The 20,458-nt window shown below is 31.7% G+C and overlaps 3 protein-coding genes across 12 annotated transcripts; 1 reads left to right on the top strand and 2 right to left on the bottom strand.

The window, feature by feature from the left end:
* The first annotated feature begins 3,028 nt into the window (after positions 1 to 3,028).
* On the top strand, positions 3,029 to 4,772 carry LOC111367874 (transcription factor NIGTH1-like). Of its 2 annotated transcripts, none has more exons than XM_022988958.1 (5): positions 3,029 to 3,344; positions 3,432 to 3,667; positions 3,748 to 3,997; positions 4,127 to 4,200; positions 4,289 to 4,772. In XM_022988958.1, the coding sequence occupies exons 1-5, from the start codon at positions 3,194 to 3,196 to the stop codon at positions 4,517 to 4,519; spliced, it is 942 nt and encodes a 313-aa protein (XP_022844726.1). In that variant the 5' UTR covers positions 3,029 to 3,193; the 3' UTR covers positions 4,520 to 4,772. The 2 variants fall into 2 exon arrangements, with proteins under 2 accessions (XP_022844726.1, XP_022844725.1); XM_022988957.1 differs by having other exon boundaries at positions 3,031 to 3,344; positions 4,124 to 4,200.
* Positions 4,773 to 8,028: 3,256 nt separating this feature from the next.
* LOC111367872 (LOB domain-containing protein 36-like) lies at positions 8,029 to 11,339 on the bottom strand. 2 transcript variants are annotated; one of them, XM_022988955.1, is made up of 4 exons: positions 11,111 to 11,339; positions 10,919 to 10,982; positions 9,146 to 10,215; positions 8,029 to 8,527 (listed from the first exon to the last, which is right to left on the bottom strand). In XM_022988955.1, the coding sequence occupies exon 3, from the start codon at positions 10,193 to 10,195 to the stop codon at positions 9,224 to 9,226; it is 972 nt and encodes a 323-aa protein (XP_022844723.1). In that variant the 5' UTR covers positions 10,196 to 10,215; positions 10,919 to 10,982; positions 11,111 to 11,339; the 3' UTR covers positions 8,029 to 8,527; positions 9,146 to 9,223. The 2 variants fall into 2 exon arrangements, with proteins under 2 accessions (XP_022844723.1, XP_022844724.1); XM_022988956.1 differs by having other exon boundaries at positions 9,146 to 10,212.
* Positions 11,340 to 12,755: 1,416 nt separating this feature from the next.
* On the bottom strand, positions 12,756 to 18,949 carry LOC111367871. 8 transcript variants are annotated; one of them, XM_022988949.1, is made up of 11 exons: positions 18,628 to 18,949; positions 16,928 to 17,023; positions 15,966 to 16,099; positions 15,641 to 15,719; positions 15,412 to 15,528; positions 15,091 to 15,333; positions 14,950 to 14,997; positions 14,564 to 14,867; positions 14,193 to 14,281; positions 13,956 to 14,065; positions 12,756 to 13,257 (listed from the first exon to the last, which is right to left on the bottom strand). In XM_022988949.1, exons 3-8 carry the CDS (start codon positions 16,082 to 16,084, stop codon positions 14,841 to 14,843), a joined length of 633 nt encoding a protein of 210 aa, XP_022844717.1. In that variant the 5' UTR covers positions 16,085 to 16,099; positions 16,928 to 17,023; positions 18,628 to 18,949; the 3' UTR covers positions 12,756 to 13,257; positions 13,956 to 14,065; positions 14,193 to 14,281; positions 14,564 to 14,840. The 8 variants fall into 8 exon arrangements, with proteins under 8 accessions (XP_022844717.1, XP_022844716.1, XP_022844715.1 ...); XM_022988948.1 differs by having other exon boundaries at positions 12,756 to 13,248; XM_022988947.1 differs by lacking the exon at positions 12,756 to 13,257 and having other exon boundaries at positions 13,826 to 14,065.
* Between the last annotated feature and the right edge of the window lie 1,509 nt (positions 18,950 to 20,458).

Genomic DNA, 20,458 nt, shown 5'->3' with positions numbered 1-20,458 from the left:
TGGGTTACTCAAATGTTGGCAATTGAACGTCATAAAATGTTTAGATTGTCCGCACCGAACATCATGTTGATTTTCTAATAAAATAGTTGAAACACATTCCTAATATTTTAAATAGCGGTTGAAAGATTGGTGGGAAGGATTGCAATTATAGAGAGAGGAGTTGGGGCTAGCAATGGAGGAATTAGCGATTCAAAGGAAATGGATGAGCAAATAGGTCAAATAATATCGGTGGCAAGTAGAATTCGACGAGTTCGACTTGGTTATGGAACATTCCCTCCAAGAAGTGATTCTTTATTTATAATCTTATGCATTATAGAAAGCACTTTTGAATTTAAAGAGTTAAAATTTTTATGCACTTCAACAAGCTCTCTATTTTGACTCTTAATTTTGTTTTTTCCAAGAAATATTTATTAAGTTCTTTTCATATTTTATAAAACACAATTATTTTATATGTCAAATGTGGTTTGAATAATTTAAGAAATTGAGTATTGAAATATGTGATTTATAAAATACAATCATTATACATTAATGGCCCATTCGACTTGATTTTTGAAAAGTCAAAAAGAATTTTTAAGATCCAAAAACTCCTTTTGAGCCCATTTGACTAATTTTATGAATGTGCGTCTGGTAGATAAGAGTTTTTGGAGAAAGTTGATCAAATGTAACTTTCTTTAAAAGTACTTTTGGAATAGGAAGTGTTTCTAAAAGTTAGTTTCTAAACAAAAATTGATGTAGTTTCATTCAAAAGCTCTTTTGTAGGAAGCAAAAACAAAAGCTTTGTTAAATGGGTTCTAAGAATGAAGAGTGAATTTTATTCTCTAAACTTGGAGAGTGAAATACACGTCCTATTTTAGGAAGTCAAAATAGAGAGTATCTTGAATCTCGTTTTTAAGCATTGACTCTCTAAAATAAAAAATAAAAAAATTTAATGAGAGAGTTTCTTAAAAATACTCTTATTCTTTATTTTTAAAGAGTATATTCCACAATTTAGAAATTGCTTATAAATTTCGAGAGTAAAATTTCTAATTACTTCAACAAGTTATTTATATTTAATATAGAACACTTGTTTGGTCATCATCATTTTCAAAATAAATTTATCTCTTATTTTCAATCACACATTTTTTGATAAAATAATATTACACGCAAATTCAAATTTTTTTAACCATACATTTTTCAGCAAAATATTATTTCAAAATACATTTTGAACAAAAAATTGGGCTCAAACTAACTTTTGATTTTATTACTCCCACAAAATATTTATTATATTTTCATATCTTTATTTTTCATTTGCTTCTCTCCAAATTATTATATTATTTTCCTTAATTGAAAATTGAAATAATTAGAATTCATTATTCTTTAAATATAGAGAGAGGGCTTGTCTCTCCAAATTTATTGTCTCATACATTAATTACAAACTGTTATGTGTATGGTATATATGGTCACTATTGATAATCTTTATAGTGAGTAGCACTATTCATTAATTATAGAGAGTGTATTTGACTCTTCAAAACTCTCTCTAAATTAAAATAGCCACATGGAGTATAATTTTAAAAATTGGCTCTTTGAAAAAAAAAAATCTTATACTTATAGAGTCTCTTGAACATATTTTTACACTTTTACATGTAATATTTCAATACTGAAGCTATTTCTAAAAGTGTTGTAATAAATTCGCTCAATGTATAACTTCAGTTAGACAAAGCTCACCTGTATTTTGCTATTGTGGGAGAGCTATGTAGTAAAGGGTTAAATCCACCAATAATCATCCAACTTTATAGTTGGTCTCACTATGGCCATGAGATCATTAGATTTGATTTTATTTAATCATGGCCATCCAATTTCATATAAAGTTTTACTATGATAACTCAACTTCTTTGCAATCTTTTTACTAATTTGAAAATGGAGAAGGTAACTTTGAATTATATTTATGAAATGAATTTAAAAAAGAAAAAAATAAAATAAAAACTTATTTAAAAAAATAAAATAAAAACTTTTTAAAAAAATTATTTAAAAAATAAAATAAAACTTATTTTAAAAAAAGTTACTAAAAAATATAAAATAAAATAAAAAGTTATTTAAAAAAAAAAGTTACCTAAAAAATTAGCCAAATTTCCCCTGGCCATTGGGCCTAAGCAGCTCGGTTATGAGTTATGCTACTTTTACAAAGGGGATTGACAAAGTTGGATGACAAAATCACATTCACACCAATCATTTCAAAAATAGATTGTTAAATAATTGAAATTAATGATTTGGATTTTACCAACACTTATAACCCAACTTTGTATAAGTAGTTTTATTGTAGCGAAAAAGAATTTCAATTTTGAGCTACTTCTATGATTGAATATGCATCTTTCTCCAAATAAAATAAAAAGTTATTTTCAAAAAAATATGTTCCTTAAAAAAATAAGATAAAATAAAAATTTATTTGAAAAAAAAATTTAAAATAAAAAAATAAAAACTTATTTTAACAAAGTTACTTAGAAAAATAAAATAAAATAGAAAATTATTTTTAAAAAATGTTTTTAAATTTATTATATATATATACACACACACTAAGTTACTATTTTACCCTTTTTAGAATTAGTAAAAATGGTGAAAAGAATTTAAGTGGCCGTAACATTATATGATATTGGGTGGCGAGGTGACATCAAGTGTAAAATTGAGTGGCTATTGGTAAGTTTTAACCCATGTAGACGTAGTAACTATTACATTCAAAATCGGATCATCTTCATCTTAAAAGCATATTTTGTAATAATCCCAGTGTCCCAGGGCAGTCCAGGAGGAACAATCAACATGTTAATCTAAAAGAGCCATTTTTAGTCAAGAAAAGTTACTCCTATAGTCCTATTGTCCTGTGCCCCAATCCATTTGAGATAATCTTGAAAAAGAAATTAATTGGAAACCATAAAACGAACAACAAAAAGGGTCAAATGATTCTATCTTGCTAAAGTCTCACATTTGATTTGACTGAGACACACAGTTACTTGTTTCAAAGTTAATCGCATTATGCGACGGTTGGTATGTGTGAAAACCATTAAAACCATTGATTCTTTTCGTACTTTCCCACATGCCATTTGTTCCACTGTACACATATAAATCAGACTTGTCATCCCCACCCTTCATTCGTGTTTATCCAGGAATGTAAAATTATACAACACACACATAAAAATTCATAAATATAGACAAAAGTTTGAATATGGTGTGGGGAGAAACGGAATTATCAAAAATCGGTGGCTTTTCCAAGAAATCAAAGCTGGATTTTCATGTCCAAGAATTGAAAGAAGAATTGCAAAAGATCGATGCTTTCAAACGTGAACTTCCTCTCTGCATGAACCTGTTAAAAGAAGGTACAAATATTTTTCTTTTACATTTTTATTGGATTTTTTTTCTAAAATTTATTTTGAGATTTTTGAGTGATTGAAATTTTTGGGTAGCAATTAAGAGCTCGACTGAGGAAGGGTTGCAATGGAATGGAGAAAAGGTGGGGCCAGTAATGGAGGAATTTATACCAATGAAGAGTGATTCAGAAGAACATGACGGGGCAAAAAAGTCAAATGATTCGAGCGTAAAGAAGAACTGGATGAGTTCATTTCAACTCTGGAGCACACCTCCTGAGTTGGAGAATAAATTTGATACCACAAATCAAGAATCTGATTTGCACTCAAAATCAGTTAAATTTTTAAAAATATTTTACCTTTCTTTCTACTTTTCTCCCAAGAAATCTTATTTGAACGTGATTTTTTGTTGCAGAGTTGCCAAGAAGAGGATGGGATTTTGAGTAATCTGAAGAAACCAGTGAAGGAAGAGAGAGAATTTATCCCAGTTGAAACCCTCTCACTCTCAATTCCTGAGGCTAAAGTGGAATCATTTGATTTGAGTTCGAAAGTGAATTTTGGTCATGCGAGGTCTCAACTGCAACAGAGGAAACAGAGACGTTGTTGGTCTCCAGACTTGCATAAGAGTTTTGTCAATGCTCTTCATCAGCTTGGTGGAGCACAAGGTGAAGAAGGACCATTATCCTCTTTGTCCTACTTTTTATTTATTTGTTCGGTCATTTGTTTTGACATGTTGAAGGTTCAACATTATTAAAGAAGAAAAATAAGCTAAAATCTTGTTCATCTTATAGCAGCTACGCCAAAGCAGATAAGAGAATTTATGAAAGTAGATGGCCTTACTAACGATGAAATCAAAAGCCATTTGCAGGTATACTACTAATCGAGAAAAAGAATCATTTTGCTTCTTATATATGGCAATGGAACGATTTGATTATACACTTTTGGTGTAATTTCAGAAATACAGGCTTCATATTAGAAAGCTTTTAACTTCATCAACCAGTCCATTGGGTTGCTCGAAGAAAAGTAATGTGAATTATGGTTCCCCTCAATGCCCTTTGCACCTGGGAGGGTCTGCTAAGGGGGAATCGGCCACTCGTGGTGACAGTGTGGAAGAAAAAGAGGATGAAAAGTCGGAATTCCATAGTTGGAAGGTTCGTGTTCAAAGTACGGTTGAGGGACGTGTATAGGCAGCTACATCCCGGATTTTGCAAATATAAACATAGGAGAATCATCAAAAACAAAAAATTAAACTACAAATAATTCAATGTTAAGAGAGTTGGTGAGTTTATTCTTGTCTATTTTGAGGCTACTGTTCCTCAAGGAGAGGCTATCAGACATTTTTGAATCTCTAATTTCTTCTGTTATAAGTTAATTTGAACTCCTATAATCTATAGAACTAGAAATAGTTTGATGAAATATTATTTGGTTGTGCTTGAATGATGATTGAATATGTTACTGCTAATTTCATTTGCCAATTTCTTGTTCAACCCAACTTTTTAATATCTGTATAATTCTTTGAAGGGATCCAAGTCGTGCTGGAATAATTATTCTAATTTAGTCCCGGTTTGTCATACATTTTGTCAAAATTATTTTTTTCCAGAACTTTTTTTCAATCATACATTCACACAATAAAATATTTTTCATATAAATTCAAATCTTTTTCTTACCTTTTAACTATACATTCTAAAACAAAAATAAATAAATATACTAAAACTCATTTTCTTAAAAAATAAAAAATAAAAAGCACTCTTTTTTATGTTTGTCAAATAGATGCTTAACAAGTCATCCCACGCAAATGCCAGTCAAAACTATTGCGTAAATTCTATGATTTTGGCTTTTATTGAATGTAAATATTACTATTGAGCAGTTGAAATTGTTCACACATTTTTAATAATTACAAGGTGACCTAAGAATGTCATGGTCAACAGTCCAATAATGCTATGCTGAAACCTTTTTATTCGGTTTTCATTTTCAAAAATTTATTTCCCCATCTGTTGGATTTTTCTTATCGTAAGCGTATGATATTGAACAAGTATAAATACAATTTATCGAATTTGGATTTTAAAAGTATGAATATGGATGTTAAGACTTATAATTTTACCTATGAATCTCCTTTAATTCGCCAATCAAGATTTATTACAATTGTAGTGTTTTATCGAATTCTTCTAAAGTATTCAATTTATCCCTCCTGAATTCTCACATAGACTATTTATTCAATCACGTATCTCTTTGCGAATCAAATTTAGTTAAACGAAATATTAGTTCTAAAAATTCATCTAAAGACCACAATAATTAGTATAGATATCTCTAAATGTTATATTAAATTATTAAATTGTAATATGTGGTCTAAATCTATAACTCATCTCTTGGTTCATAATAGATTCACAAAATCATTGAATAATTGGATAAAAGAAATAAAGGGTAACACATGCATTTAAAGAATTTGAATTTTGAATAAAAGAAATAAATGGTCTCACATAGATTACATTGCTCGTCATACCTATAAATTTAGCTAGTCATAATAATAAAAGAAAAATAAAAAGTATAGAGTTCATAATCGAGTTTTAAAATCTTGATCATAGAAATAATTTGATCTTGTATCAAGAATTGTCCTCAACCTCAAAAGTCTTCAAACCTTAACTTAAGCTCTTTGATTTTGATGATTATGTGTCCCCTCTTCCTCCAAAAATTGTGTTATATAGGGTTGTATTTATGTTTTTTCAAGTTTTGAAAGAATTTTAGTTGAATTAGACTTTTAAAAAAATGAATTGCATTTAAAAACTTTTTTTGTGGTGGGCGGCGCCCACGTGGCCCTGCGGAGCCGCAAATATGCCCTTTTTCCCGAGAGTGGGTGCCTTGGCTCTGCCCGCTACTCCAACTCTGGGCATGATTATTTTTGACATAACTTTCTCTTCTAATATCCGATTAAAATGATTCTAAGTACGTTGAAAAGATAACTCAAAGGGCTACAATCTTGATAGAGATAACTTTTTTAATTTGAACATTTGCTATGTCAAATTAGGTATCAATCTTCAACTAAAAATTTGAACTAAAAATCTGGAATATACTTGTGTAATTGAAAATTGATTTGTGAAAATATTTTGGTCATACTTCACTCCTTTTGTTTTCTAATTGCACCCAATTGACCTTTAGCATTTTCAAATCTTCATCGTGAAGTCCAACAAAACTTTTGAGTATTTATGCTTTAGTTCTCAAACTTTGAATCTTGCCATTTTTCGCTTCTTTTTTTCAATTCCATTTCATTTCATCCAGTTTCACGTAATAAATGAAATATACTATAAATTAAACTACAATTGTTCAAAACAACTATAAATATCTATATTTTTAAGTCGAAATAAGTGTATAAAATATATTTATCACCCTCAAATCAATTTTTAATTGTACATTTAATAGGATCCACAATTTTTATTTTGTCAACCACACATTTCATCATTTTTTTCTAATATCTATTAAAAATTTGATTTTTAGTTAAACCTAATAGTGCCAGAATTTTTTTACGGGGAAAAAATACGGTGGGACTGTGATGAAGCACACCTTGTGTAGTGTGGTCCATTGGGTTCAAAGATGTTATTAGTATAGATTTAAAAAAATTAGCCAGTAAAAAATGCGGATAAAATTCAGATAAAAAGGTTTGCTTCCTGATGGTGAATTGTTGACCTAATTAAATCATAAGCTCTACACGAGAGTGAAGTGAAGGCGAAAGGATTGCAATGTTTAGTCATTCGTGGACCTCGTAGCTAGACTTCTAGAGTTGAAGGCAAGTCCAGCTTGGCACTCAATTGTCAATGGAGAAACGGTCAACAATTAGCCATCAGGAAATTACATGTCAAACCATATTATGGGTTTGTATGGTGGTGTTAAAAATTGATGGATTCATGAAATGTATGATGATAATATTGATCGAAGTTGTGAATTCAATGAAATGTGCGATTAAATTGCACTTTGACCAACTTTTTAACAAACAATAGATTTTCGAGACACAATTAAATAACATGTTATTCTCATAAATACTTATACTTCATTGCCATTCATTTACAAATTTTTAAGTCTTCAACTTTAGATTTAGTAAGCGTTTTGAGAACGTGGACCAGACAAATGTGACCCAAAGATGAGTTTAGCTGGATGCTAGCCCGTATTAAGCCAGATAAGTGTTGGGTGTAGAAGGAAATAGATAAGAGAAATATGAAAATTTTCTTATGAAATTTGAGGAATTACAAAGGAGTTGCTACAACACACTCATTCTCTAATTTTTTTGAGAGATTTTTCTCACTTCTTCTACATACATAACACTAGATGGATACCTTCCTATTTATAGAGAATATTGAGTAAACTAGTCCTAAAAATTTACTACAATTACAGCAAGATAAAAGTTGTTTTTTCTTCATCGTGTGGAACTGGAAAATATGTATTTGCAACTGTGTTTGATTGATCGATGGCTGCTGTTTGATCTACAACACACTCATTCTCTAATTTTTTTGAGAGATTTTTCTCACTTCTTCTACATACATAACACTAGATGGATACCTTCCTATTTATAGAGAATATTGAGTAAACTAGTCCTAAAAATTTACTACAATTACAGCAAGATAAAAGTTGTTTTTTCTTCATCGTGTGGAACTGGAAAATATGTATTTGCAACTGTGTTTGATTGATCGATGGCTGCTGTTTGATGTTTAATTTTCAGATTCCAACTTGCAAGGTTGAACATTGAAGTTGAGTATACATCTTGAATTGAAAATCTTATCCATTTGATCATTCAATGAATGAAACCTTTGTTGGTTGAAACAGACCTTACTGAAATCAGACCTACTAATTGTCATACAAAATTTGTTAAAATTTTCACAGACCCTGCAAAAATCTTACCTACTAATCTTTATACAAAATTTGTTCTATTTTTCTCACTCTTAAGTACCAAAATTATACAAAGCTAGTGATATAAAAGGAAATTGGAGTCACATTCTACACTCCACAGCAAAGTCACAACATGCAAAAATGGGAAAATGTATACTAAATGCCAACACAAAGAGAACACTATAGTTGATATCAGCGCTACTCCTACATTCGAAATGTAGCACCAACAAAAACTTGTCTCCTATAAACCCAAAAGTCAATAAAAGAAACTAATTCATTCTCTCGGATGGGTTGCAACTCTCTATATCTCTACCGTGAATTTGCTGCAAGAAAAAGCATATAAAAGAAGAATAAATCAGAATAAAATTGAACTTCAACAGCCACAGTATGTTTATAAATTTAGTAACAGGACTATGATTCTTCAATGCTCAATTCAGACAGGAAAAAAATGGGGAAAAGGATCAAAAAGAGCCAACCTACCTTTTTTATTTTCACATTGATATTGACACTACTACTGCATATAAGTATAATATGACTAACCAATATAAGACTATAGTGTCTTCAAAAACGCCCAATACAAATTGTGGTACAGTTGATATTCGATGTAAAACTTTATCAAAGATTTGATAACATGAATCCTAATTACACATTCTTTATCAATGATTGGTAATGTACTCTGACGATCCAAATAAATCAGATGAAAGTGACACATCCTTTGATCACTCCACCAACGTAGTATTGTCCCTCGGGCTAAGAAAGACGATGCCAAATCTTCCCAACATTACGGATTTTGGGCAACTAAGATTTTAAATTGTTTTTCTTCTTTTATACTTATGAAACATGGCATTAGTAGCTTCTTTTATGCATAGCCAAACATGCTCTAGAGTCTAGATGAGAGAAGAAAACGAACCGTATGGACAGAAACTGCGCAGAAGGTTTACCTGGATCAAAATATTGTTGAATGAATAAAGCTCAGAGGGAAGCCATTGATTTTGGACAAGATGCTTTTTGAATTAAAATCAAGGATCAAAACTCCTGCCCTCTTCCCTACTGGCGCTATGTGGCTGTGATGTTTGAAGTTCCTGTGCCTGATGATGAGGTGTAGCATTCAGTTGCTGTTGTTGCTGGATTGAAAGTTCATATGGAAAAAGATCGAGCTGTTGAGGGTGATGAGAATGTGACTGCTCCGCCGCCTGCTGCTGAATGTGATGACCGTAAGGGTTGCCTTCATTAGAACCCAAGGCCAAGGCAAGCGGCATGTTGGCGGCGGCAGCAGTGGCCGGAATCATTTGATTAAGTCCTGTGAGGGTGACAGTCCCTCCTGCAGTCTCAAAGCCACTGTTAAATCTCACTAAATCATTCTGCTGCAGGTGCAGCTGCTGCTCATAATTCCTAAACATATCCAGCTTCCTGGCGGCAGCCGGCATCGCTAACTGCTGTGCCTCAAGAATCTGTTGCTGCTGTGGCGGTGGCCTTGGCCGTGGCGGTGGCTGCTGCTGAGAGTCTCGGATCACCAGCGCCCATTGTGGAAATACAGCCGGCCCACCCATCATCGGCTGCATATTATACGGCATCACTTGATACGACGAGGCCCCAATGTTCGGACGCTGATGCATGAATCCTGGGTGGTTCAAATTTGGCAACATATCAGAAGGCCTAATATGTTGAGCCAATTCATTTTTTGTGTTGTACAAATCGTGCTGTACTTGCCTGAGCTTGTGATACAACAAGTAAATAAGGCCAACACAGCCATACACAGGATCACGAAGGCGATACGCCGCCTCATAGGCTAAGGAATTTGCTGCAGCCTCGCGCTGGCTGGGATTGAGTTCACTGAGGATCTTTGAAACATTACTGGCGCCGAAGACTCTATGAACATTGTCGAATTTCTGAGGGTTGTCGGGCGGAAAATATGGCGCAAACACACAATCTTGTGTGCACTTTCGCCGGAGAAACTTGCATGCCGCACATGAAGAGTTTGATGATGACATTTTTCTCTCCTTCACTACTACTGAACACATCATCAATCATAAAGATCATCAATTATTTGAACTTTAGCAAGCCTGCGAAATCTGAAAAATGGGTCCTTTCGAATGTAACTAAATATACCCGCTTTCGAATTTTGATTTTTCTTTTTCTTTTTTTTTTTTGTTACTGAGATGTGCGTAATTTACAAATAAACATACTGGTTCAAGGAAATGCGAATATTTTATGCTACCAGTTGAACAAGAGTGTAAAAGCAATTATAAGAAGCCGACATAGGAATTCAATAAATTCATACTCAAAATCCAGGCATTGATTTTATATATAAGTAAATCAGATTCATAAGAAGGACAATTAAAAATGGAAATCAACAAGAATAAAAGGAAAAAACAAGTTAATATTTACAAGAACCAAAATGAAAGAGAGAGAACTGTGGTAACCGTGAAAATACGATAAGGTTTCACTCTCTCCCTCTCTCTCAAACTTCATCAAATTGGATCTCGGAATGCAAGAAACTGTTGGTGTAGTGAAGTATTTTAGATCCAAAAGATAGTAATAAATAAATCTGATACCGTAAAATCTTTTGTTTAACCCGCACGAATTCAAACGTCAAAATATTTACTCATCTTTAACCAAACCTCATTTTTCAGTCAAAACGAATAACAAAAAAACACAAAAAACAAAAATGAACGAAAACAAAAATAAAAGGAAATGAATCTTGAAACTCTTACCTTCGATTTTGCTTAAAGGTAACTATGTTATTACTCCCTAGTCCCTCCGCAACCCCCGTCTCATCTGCAAAACAATACAACAGGAAAACGAATATAGAAGATAAAAAACCGTACGTCGTCTTTCGTTGAAAAACGAAAAGAGTGTGGAATATCGAGAAATGAACCCTCGTTTTATGTAAAAAAAATGAAGACCTAAGGGTTCGAGTACGGAAGTTCTTGATCCAATCTTCAACTTCCGCAATCCCAAAAAACTGAAACCAAAGATATACAGAAATATATGTGTATATCTACTTGTATGCTTTTCTACTTGAATGGGTGAGAGAACCAGAGAGAAAACAATATGGAATATAGAGAAAGAAAATGATCATTGCCAGAGAGAGTCTAAGTCATTTTATGTCTGTGTTTCCGTGTGAGTTCGTGCCCGGCCGTATGTGTATGTGTGTGTGTATATATATACAGTACACAGTATACTGGGGTTGATGATGAAGGACAACTCTCCAAAAGCGTGTGTTCATGGTGCAAATGTGTATGAACCGTTGGATTGAGAAATGTAGAAGGGTTTGTTAAGAGTAAGGACATTTTTATTCTAAAAGAGAATGATAAATGCTTTCTCTGAAGTGCCTTATTGTTCCCGTACGCATTGCATCCAAACTGCCCTTTCAATATTCAATCATACTACACATACTGGTTCAAAAATAGGTGAAACATGTGTTGATGCGTAATTGAACAATTTGAAAAATTAAAACAAAAAACACCAATAATTTGTTGCCGAATTAGTCTGTCTTCTTTTTCTCTATTTTTAAGCCAACCTAAGTGGCTTTATTCTTTTAACTAAAGGTCCTCAATATTTACATAAATCATCTTTCTTTAAGATGTCTTCGTTTATGGCAATTATTACTACCTCTGACCATAAAAATAAATTTGCCTTTCTTTTTTATCATCTCCAAATTTTAGATCACTTTCCTTATTGAGAACATTGTAAATTTCTTAATTTTCTAATATATTCCTATTTAATGTACATTGTTATCAACAAATATAAACTACTTTTATTTAAATAATTATTTAATATATGGATATATATTAACAAAAAAAAAATATTTTCAACTATATTAATTACATTTTCTTAATCTACGTAAAAATAGAAACAAGGCTATATTTGTGGGATAGAGTGAGTATTATTTTTATTTGTCCTTTTTTTTTTTTTAGTTTAAAATGTAAGGAAGAATTTGATATTTTCATAACTATAATTGTGATAATTCACTATGTCTATCGAGTAACATTTATGACTATTAATGTAATATTTAAAGTTGAATAAATTACGTTTTTCCAGGCTAAATTAATTCCTTTCATTTAGATATCTTCTTGACGCAAGGCGACACTAAAGATGAACTGAGAAGACTTGCACGTTTTTGAATAATATACGGGATTATGAAATATTTGTGTAGGTGAAATCTTCTTGTGTTTTAACTGGTGGCGAAACATTTTTACTTTTTGGTAATTCATAAATTTGTCTCTTTATTAAATGTTTCTTTAATTTGTCTAAGCCACGAAATTATTTTGTGATACAAATAAGCTTGAATTAATATATTGCTATAAAGTATAATTATACAAAGGTAACACTATCTGTTTGCGTTACTTTAGTAATTTACCTAATCATGGTTACTTGTGTTAATATGGAGTTTACAAGCAATAGAACTTCAGATTAATAATTGCTTTCCATATACTTGGCAAAAATCATTGAGCTTAAATCTTGTTTAAACACATAATTAATTTCACCGTTGGTCCTCAATTTATTGTCTCAATGAAAAGTTAGGCCTCAAGTTTAAAACAAAGCAGGTTGGCCCAAAACTGTCATTAACATTTCAAACTGCTATTGCCATTTACGCAACTATCCAAGTCTTACTTTAGTTATCACGTAATCCTAATGAAAATCACACCGCTTGAAACTTCTAGACATCATCACAAGTATAGAAGCAAAACTTAGCTTCAAGTCCGACGATCATTAGAGTTAGAGTTAAATTATATGAGATAAACTATATTCTCGTGAAATTGATTTCTTGATTCTCACATTTATGCTTAATCAATGCTGTTTCGGGATCACTCACCGCCGACAGGAGCTTTATGAAAAGACGTTTAAGGACCTAGTGATTGTATTTTGCGGAGGGGGGGGGGGGGTTCCTCTATTTTTGGGGCACCTGCGAATAGAGATATTGGTTGGCCCTAACTTGCCATTTTCAATGGGACTGAAGCGACACAACCTTGAGCATCCACCCAAGAACTACCAGGTGAAAATCCAAGACCTCTCACATCCAGATGACCAGATCGTATTCCTGCACACACTACACCAAAAATTACCTTTTGCAGCAGTCAAAAAATGTTGCCTATTGTATTTTGCAGTGTTCGGGTGTATGTTGTGGGATGTGTTGTTGTCGTAGAGTCTCGAAATACGGCAACGTTCATTGACCATTGCAAAAGGTCAAAAAGAACATTACCTTTTATTTTTTGCAACGTTCGGTTCGGTGATTATTGCCAAACACATTTAGCAACATTCTCCGTGCGTTGCAAAAAACCTTTTATCAACGTTCAACAAGTGTTGCAAAAACTTTTAGCAACGTTCGTTGACCGTTGCAAAAAACCTTTTAACAATATTCACTGAGCGTTGCGATAATTGTTTCAACAACATTCACTAAACGTTGCAAATAACTGAGCGTTGCAAATACTATCCTTCTGTTTCAATTCTTTTATCCTTATTTTTGACAACATTCTCTGACCGTTGCTGTAGGTTAATTATTTACCTTTTCTTTTTCAATTTTATATATTTTTTAATATCAATATAACCAATTTCAAATAAAACAACAAAGTTAAAAATATTTTTTGGACCTGATAAATTTCATTACTCCATAAAAATAAACATAAAACCCACATAATTGCCATAAGGATAACTATTGTAATTCATCTCACAATTACAAAATATGGATATGATATGAGTTGTAGAAGACTTAAATCCTAGTTACAAAATAAGGTCATGAATTTGTACCTTAGCCATGTGATAATTGATTAGTCGAGCTTGGAAACTTTACAAAGGCCTTTCACCAAGTTCTACAAAAAAGAAAGCCGGGAGCTAGCATTCACCAACCACTTTCATCCCTAAAACAATTCGCCAGAACCATCATATATTCTATTAGATTCTGTAAACTATATCAAATTTAATCATTTCGAAGGAAAATAATCGAATTTCATAGACATTAACGCAGAAAATGTAAAGTTATCTTACATGCTAAAATTCTAGGACTTTCATCAAGTTTTTTTCTTTGACGAGGATTGAGTCTTGAGATGAATTATTCCACATACAAAAGCAACCAACTGCACCACATATAAATTCCAGTCATGATCATATTATCTATTCTCGCTGCATGGAGATGCAAAGGTAGGGCTCACTCAATTTAGAAGAAAAAAGGATATGTGCTTCATGATCATGATAGGTGATTATAAAATCGATGCTATACTTGAATTTTGCAAGTAGTAAATCAGTTCTTAATGAATAAACAATACCGCGTAGGAAATTTTCATTGATCAAACCATTTTTTCCTAGCATGCACGGATAATTCACACAGAAATACAAAAATGCAGAAATGCATTACATACCTTGTCAAATAAGTCTAATACTGCTCTTTGGTCAAGCAATTGTACTTCCTATGGTTTTACTAAACACTCAAAATTCATCAGTAGGTATATATAAGTTCAAATGGCCCATATAATATTCCTCAACTCACACCTTCCAACAATCTCGTCCGATTGGTACGTGATGGACCTTTGCACTTGGGTTTATTGATGCAATCCTTCCTTCAGCTACAATTTCTTCCTCTTCAAATATGCACCAATGCAACAGCTGACACCTTACATTTTTTGTATGTGCAATCCCTCAATGGATACCACTTCCGTGTTGTGACTACAAAATCAAAGTAAAGTAAATTAGTATGCTATATTCTATGTTTATAGTGAATACAAAATAATTTTTTAGATACAAAAACCTGAGTAAAAGCATGTGAACTCATGTCGTCTACATTCTTGTTTTGATTCTATAAATGATATAAAAATTAAAAATTTATTGTCCATATTGAGTTATGCGAAGCTATATTATTATTGCATATATAATGATAAAAGTTTATAACCTGTTGAGATAATTGAAGAAGTGTTTCAACCTTTTCTTCTAGCGCTCCAACCTTTTCTTCGAGTTTTCTCACTCTCCCATTACTTTGAATTTGTCCATCTACTTTCGATGGTGCAACTCCAAATCCAAGTCCTCTAACTCTTCCACGACGTCCAGGTCCTAAAACTCGAGTAATAGCATCATCGCGGATGGAATTTTCTACTGGTGTATCAGAAATTGTTTGGACACAATCTTCTATCCTTTTCTGCACTTACGGAACTCAGATTAGATACTAACTTTGAATATGTATAATAAATCATATACATTGAAAGAATACATGTACCAAAGTTGCGGCAACTGCTTCATTTATAGGTGTACCATCCTTTCTAAGATGTCCATGCATCCATACTCTAGTTCTTAACCCCTTTAAATCCGAATTCTTTTCTCTACAATATAAATCCTGTATTTATGTAATGACTGCTTGAAGGAAATCAACAATGGTGTGTAATACCTATAACTTAGAAGAAATGAAACTCCATTCCTAACCAGACAAGATAGGTGTGTAATTGTACCATTTCATGAGCTGTACGTGAATAACCCTTTCGACCCAAAGTGTGAGGAAGTTTTTGATCCCTTCTCAGTTTCCTGAACCTGAAACTTTATTCTTATTAAGAAAACAAAACAGTAAAAAAAAACAACAACAACTAAATGAAAATATAACGTTAATAAGCAAATATTTCTTACTTTGAAGTCAGCAGAAAGAGTAGCCTTGACAAATTTTTCCCATGCTTCTTCATGATTTATATTCTTTGGTCTATGGAGGGCAATGGTTTATGTTCTATTAACAGATGTTGCTATTTCAGTTAAAGGAAGCATCCAATCAACCGGGAATCCTACCTTTCACATTCTACATCTGCTACTGTTGGAGTGGATAATGCCTCCACTACCTGTGCCAGCAGTTTTCTCAATCTTGCTTTGAATGTCCTCCAATATTTTCCCATACATTGAAATGTCATTTTTTATGACAATCACTGATAGAATAAAATTTTAAGGTTAGAGAATTGGATGTTCATATAAATGAATTCAAGGTAAAAATTTGTGCAACAAAAGTTGTACCATAATTTTCTCACATACTCCGAAGGTATGTTCTTTTTTTTTTTTTTTTTTTTTTTTCAAGTGCACAATCTCTTAGTCTTCATAAAACACAAAAATATATCCACAGCGAATAGTTTTTACGAATTCAAAAGAAAAATAATGGATAAAAAATGGATTTGAGTTAAAACTCAAGTGATAAAAGGAATTCAATTTTATTATTATTATTTTTTTCTGGAAAGCCGAAGCTCCTGTCGAGAGAACATAAAGATAGAGGACTAAAAATTGACTACAGTGACAAGGGACGATACTAACAAGGAACCGTCATTATAATCATTGAAGACCCTAGAACGATACACATTGAAACTACAAATAATAAGACTACTGAAAAAGGAGGAGGCGACAACAACATTGCAGCCTAATCTTTCACCTTACGGGAGCTGGCTACAACAACGAAGAATTTCAGACAAAAAAAACACCCATATAATGTGAATTCAGTTGATATAAAAAAAAAAAACAAAAAAAGGAGAGAAAGAAAAAGCAGAAAAAACCAATTTATGCTGAAATCCTGACACGTCCTCAATGAACCAAGAGATTGAAGCAATTGACCGTTTTCTTTCAGTTAAGAGTTTCGTAGGATATAACAAAGAAGTGCACAATATATACTGTGACATTTCCATTATGTGTCAAGTGAGCAATGGAGGAAATATTAAGATACTGAAGAAATTTAGTAATTACGTACATCATCATAAAAGGAATCAACATACCTGCTCTTCCCAGAGATGGGATCCTTGATAAGAGATTCAATTGCAACTACAAGGATGAAATCATAAGTCCGAGGTTATGTTGAGAAAGATTCGCACCTGTCAGCATAAATCATATACATAAATAGATGGTTAAAATTCAATCATACATTAATATCATGTAGGATGTGTAAATGAAAGAAGCAACAAAAAATTTCTATTTAAATTTCATCACCCCTAACTCTATGCTTCAAAATGTGTGAAGATACGCAGGGTATTGATTAAGTAATTATAAATAGGCTAAAGTCCAATAATGAAGAGTAATGATATGGAGTAGTAAACCAGTTTGTCACTCTAAAGAATAAATACAGATCTATTATTGATTCAGCAAAGAGATCATATATAGTGTGTGATGGCTATTATAGGAGAAGTAATTGAAGTTTCTCAAGAAGGTTCAAACACTAAACAAGTGCTTGCAAGCATGCTAGATGCAAATGTTGAAATATCTACATAAAATGAAAAACAAAAGTGCTACAATCACTCGCCAATCGTGGTACATTCCAATAAGACCACGGTCAAATATGACATCAAGTGTTGAAGGCTTGCGAGCAGGGACAACATTCATAACCCAAACAAGATATGATATTAGTGCAGCAGCAAAACCACCGAAAAATGCATTCATGTCCATGACATTTCGTATGGATGGAGATCCTAGTCTCAAGTTTAGCGTATTTTTATAGTAAGTGACCCTTCTCAACCATTTCTGGTTGCCATTCAGTATTTTTCTTTTTTGTGCAGCGTCTTTTCTTTAAATTTTTTTGTTGAGATTACGACAATATTGGTTATCTTTTTGTTTTAGCTTTACTTTTTTCTTTTAGTTTAAGAAATACTTAATATTGTTTTTTGTTTTGTTCGAGTATTCTAGTAAGAACAACTGAGGAAATCGCTTGTAGTGGTATTAATATACTCAGGCGACTTATTAATCCTGGTTAATTTAGAGGAAATGAATTGATTTGTTGTTTTAATGCAGAAATCAGTTGTCAAATAATTCAAATGATAAAACAAATTCTCAGGATTAAATTGAGACTTCAATACGAATTACACAGAGTTAATATTTGAAAGGTAAATCTAAGTTTAATATTGCATTGTTCTCAGTGTATCAATAAAATGAACAGCAAATAACAGAAAATTTGTAATAAGTGAAGATGGGTGGAATTTTTGGAGAACTTGATTGACGTCATTCTATTGCTTATATGTTCAGCTAAAATGGACTTAAGTTGATGGTGAATGAATGTAAAAAAATATTCTTGAAGCCTTGTGGGTAGGTCATGAATTGTAACCTGTTATGTCAAAAATATGTTTAGCTCCTGCCCATACTAACAAGGAACCAGCATTCACCAATCCACGATCTCATTAGTATCGTTCATATCTAAAAAGTATGTCCAACTTTCCACACCTGATCATAACAGTTCCTAACCACACACCAAATCTTTTTTGGCAGAGAAACCAAACGCCAGACAAATACTGATTTATGAGCATAAAGTTCAACAAGTGGAATAAACAAAAGTCAGTGCAAACGCCAGACAAACCACACACCAGAATTAAGCATAAAGTTTAGTTTATGAGCATAATCAGTGCAGAATTCAACAAGCGGAATAACAAAAATCAATTCAAACATTCACACAAACTAATTTATTAAAAAAGAAAACAGAAAGAAAAGGTACCTTATGGATTACATAATTTCATCTTCAAAAACCTAACTTCGATGCCTTTATCTCACAAATATTCGTAGAAATCAACTTCTTCAATAGAATTGATCGATTTCGATGGCTTAGTAGTACTTCCGGCAAGTTTTCAAGAATAACCCAGAGACGCGAAAAAACTAGGGTGGCATATGAGAGGAAGTGATGAGAGACGAATGAGAGGCAGAGGTGTTCGACGAGTAGATGATGAGAGACGAGTGAGAGTGAGAGGCAGAGGCGTTCGATGAGTGAGATGATGAGAGACGAGTGAGAGGCAGTGGCAGAGAAGTGGAAAAACTAGGGCATTTTGGGGAAACACCTCAAATTGAACTAAATAAAGGAATGTTTTTTCAAAATAGCCTTTGACTTTTCTAAACATTTTGGATTACCTAAAATATCCTTAAACAAATATTAAAAAACAACCCTTTATCTAATATAAATCTTCTATTTAAGACCTTAAAAAATTAACAAATAATTTTTCTAAAAATTTGTGAGAATTATTAATGACTAATTATAAAATAGAAAAACTCAAATATAAGAGAGGACCATATAATATAAAAAAGGTTGTTAAAAATAAAAAAAGAAATTAAGTTTGAAAAAGAAATTGATAAGATAGAATATCAAGAACAATTATATGCATCACAAGAAATATTAAAATATTTCAAAGAAAACTTATTAGAAAATTTTGCTAAAGGAATTGTTAGAACAATAATTATAAAAGATATACAAGATATCATAGATAAATTGGAAAAAAGGAAGAAAAATATTTCAAAATATGATATACCTTTTAGAACAGATATAGATATGATAACAGATATTGATATTATAAATTCTCAGACATTATTAGACTTTGAAGAATTACTTAAAAATCTATAAGAAGGCAAATAAAAAATAGATTAGTCTTTATCTTAAGATTTTATTTTAACCTAATAGTAAAATAAAAGAGTTTTTGGAATATAAAAAAAAAATTTAGATTTTTAGATTCATGATTATTAGATTTTTTAGATTATTAGATTTTTGTTCGCTCATAGTAGCACCCGCACAGTTGAAATTTAGATTTTTAGATTCATGATTATTAGATTTTTAGATTATTAGATTTTTGTTCGCTCATAGTAGCACCTGCACAGTTGGTATCAGAGCCATAGAGATCACGAGAGAAAATATAAAAAATAAAATTATGATTTTAGAAATTATTGAAACTTATAAAAATAGACTAAGGTACCAGGTAAAATATAGTTATGACATAGAAGGCTATATAGAGGAAGATTAAGGTACCAGGTAAAATATAGTTCTGACATAGAAGGTTATATAGAAGAAGATAATATAGTTGGAACATATAGTAAGGATATAAAAGAAATATTAGAAATTTTTAGAGTAATTAAAAATCTACCTTTAGAATTAAAAGAGAAAATAATTAAAAGGATATTATTTGAAGAATATAAGCATATATATATATTAAAAGTAATTCAGAGAGAAATAGATTTCATAATAGTCTGAAATTACTTTATGGAAATTATAAAAATAAGTAATTATTATCAATGTATTGAAGAAAAGGGATGTTATATATTTTACAACCCCATCCCTAATAAATTAAAAATAATAACATTATATATAACTAGAAATTTGCCTAGAGAAATAAAGGAACAAATATTACATAAATTAATTGTAGGATTTATCAAAGATAGACGTACATATGAAATAATTTGCGAAATATTTGAAAATGAATTATACCAGAGAGAAATATATGAATCATCATAAAAATATAATGGAAAAAACTAAAAATATTTTAGAAAGGAAGTTAGAAAGAATAAGA

The sequence above is a fragment of the Olea europaea genome, chromosome 18, assembly GCF_002742605.1.
Source record: "Olea europaea var. sylvestris chromosome 18, O_europaea_v1, whole genome shotgun sequence".
NCBI lineage: Eukaryota > Viridiplantae > Streptophyta > Magnoliopsida > Lamiales > Oleaceae > Olea > Olea europaea.
Note: the sequence above shows the minus strand (reverse complement) of the source record. Positions and strands in the feature narration are given on the sequence as shown.

What these genes read in the sequence shown, in the direction of transcription:
- LOC111367874 (XM_022988957.1), top strand. Translation starts at nt 3,194, where the DNA reads ATGGTGTGGGGAGAAACGGAATTATCAAAAATCGGTGGCTTTTCCAAG. An exon ending in CATGAACCTGTTAAAAGAAG is followed by an intron (nt 3,345 to 3,431) that starts GTACAAATATTT and finishes ATTTTTGGGTAG; the next exon opens with CAATTAAGAGCTCGACTGAG. An exon ending in AAATCAAAAGCCATTTGCAG is followed by an intron (nt 4,201 to 4,288) that starts GTATACTACTAA and finishes GTGTAATTTCAG; the next exon opens with AAATACAGGCTTCATATTAG.
- LOC111367872 (XM_022988955.1), bottom strand. Translation starts at nt 10,195, where the DNA reads ATGTCATCATCAAACTCTTCATGTGCGGCATGCAAGTTTCTCCGGCGA.
- LOC111367871 (XM_022988949.1), bottom strand. Translation starts at nt 16,084, where the DNA reads ATGACATTTCAATGTATGGGAAAATATTGGAGGACATTCAAAGCAAGA. An exon ending in AAGCAGTTGCCGCAACTTTG is followed by an intron (nt 15,334 to 15,411) that starts GTACATGTATTC and finishes CCGTAAGTGCAG; the next exon opens with AAAAGGATAGAAGATTGTGT. An exon ending in GTTCACATGCTTTTACTCAG is followed by an intron (nt 14,868 to 14,949) that starts GTTTTTGTATCT and finishes TTGATTTTGTAG; the next exon opens with TCACAACACGGAAGTGGTAT.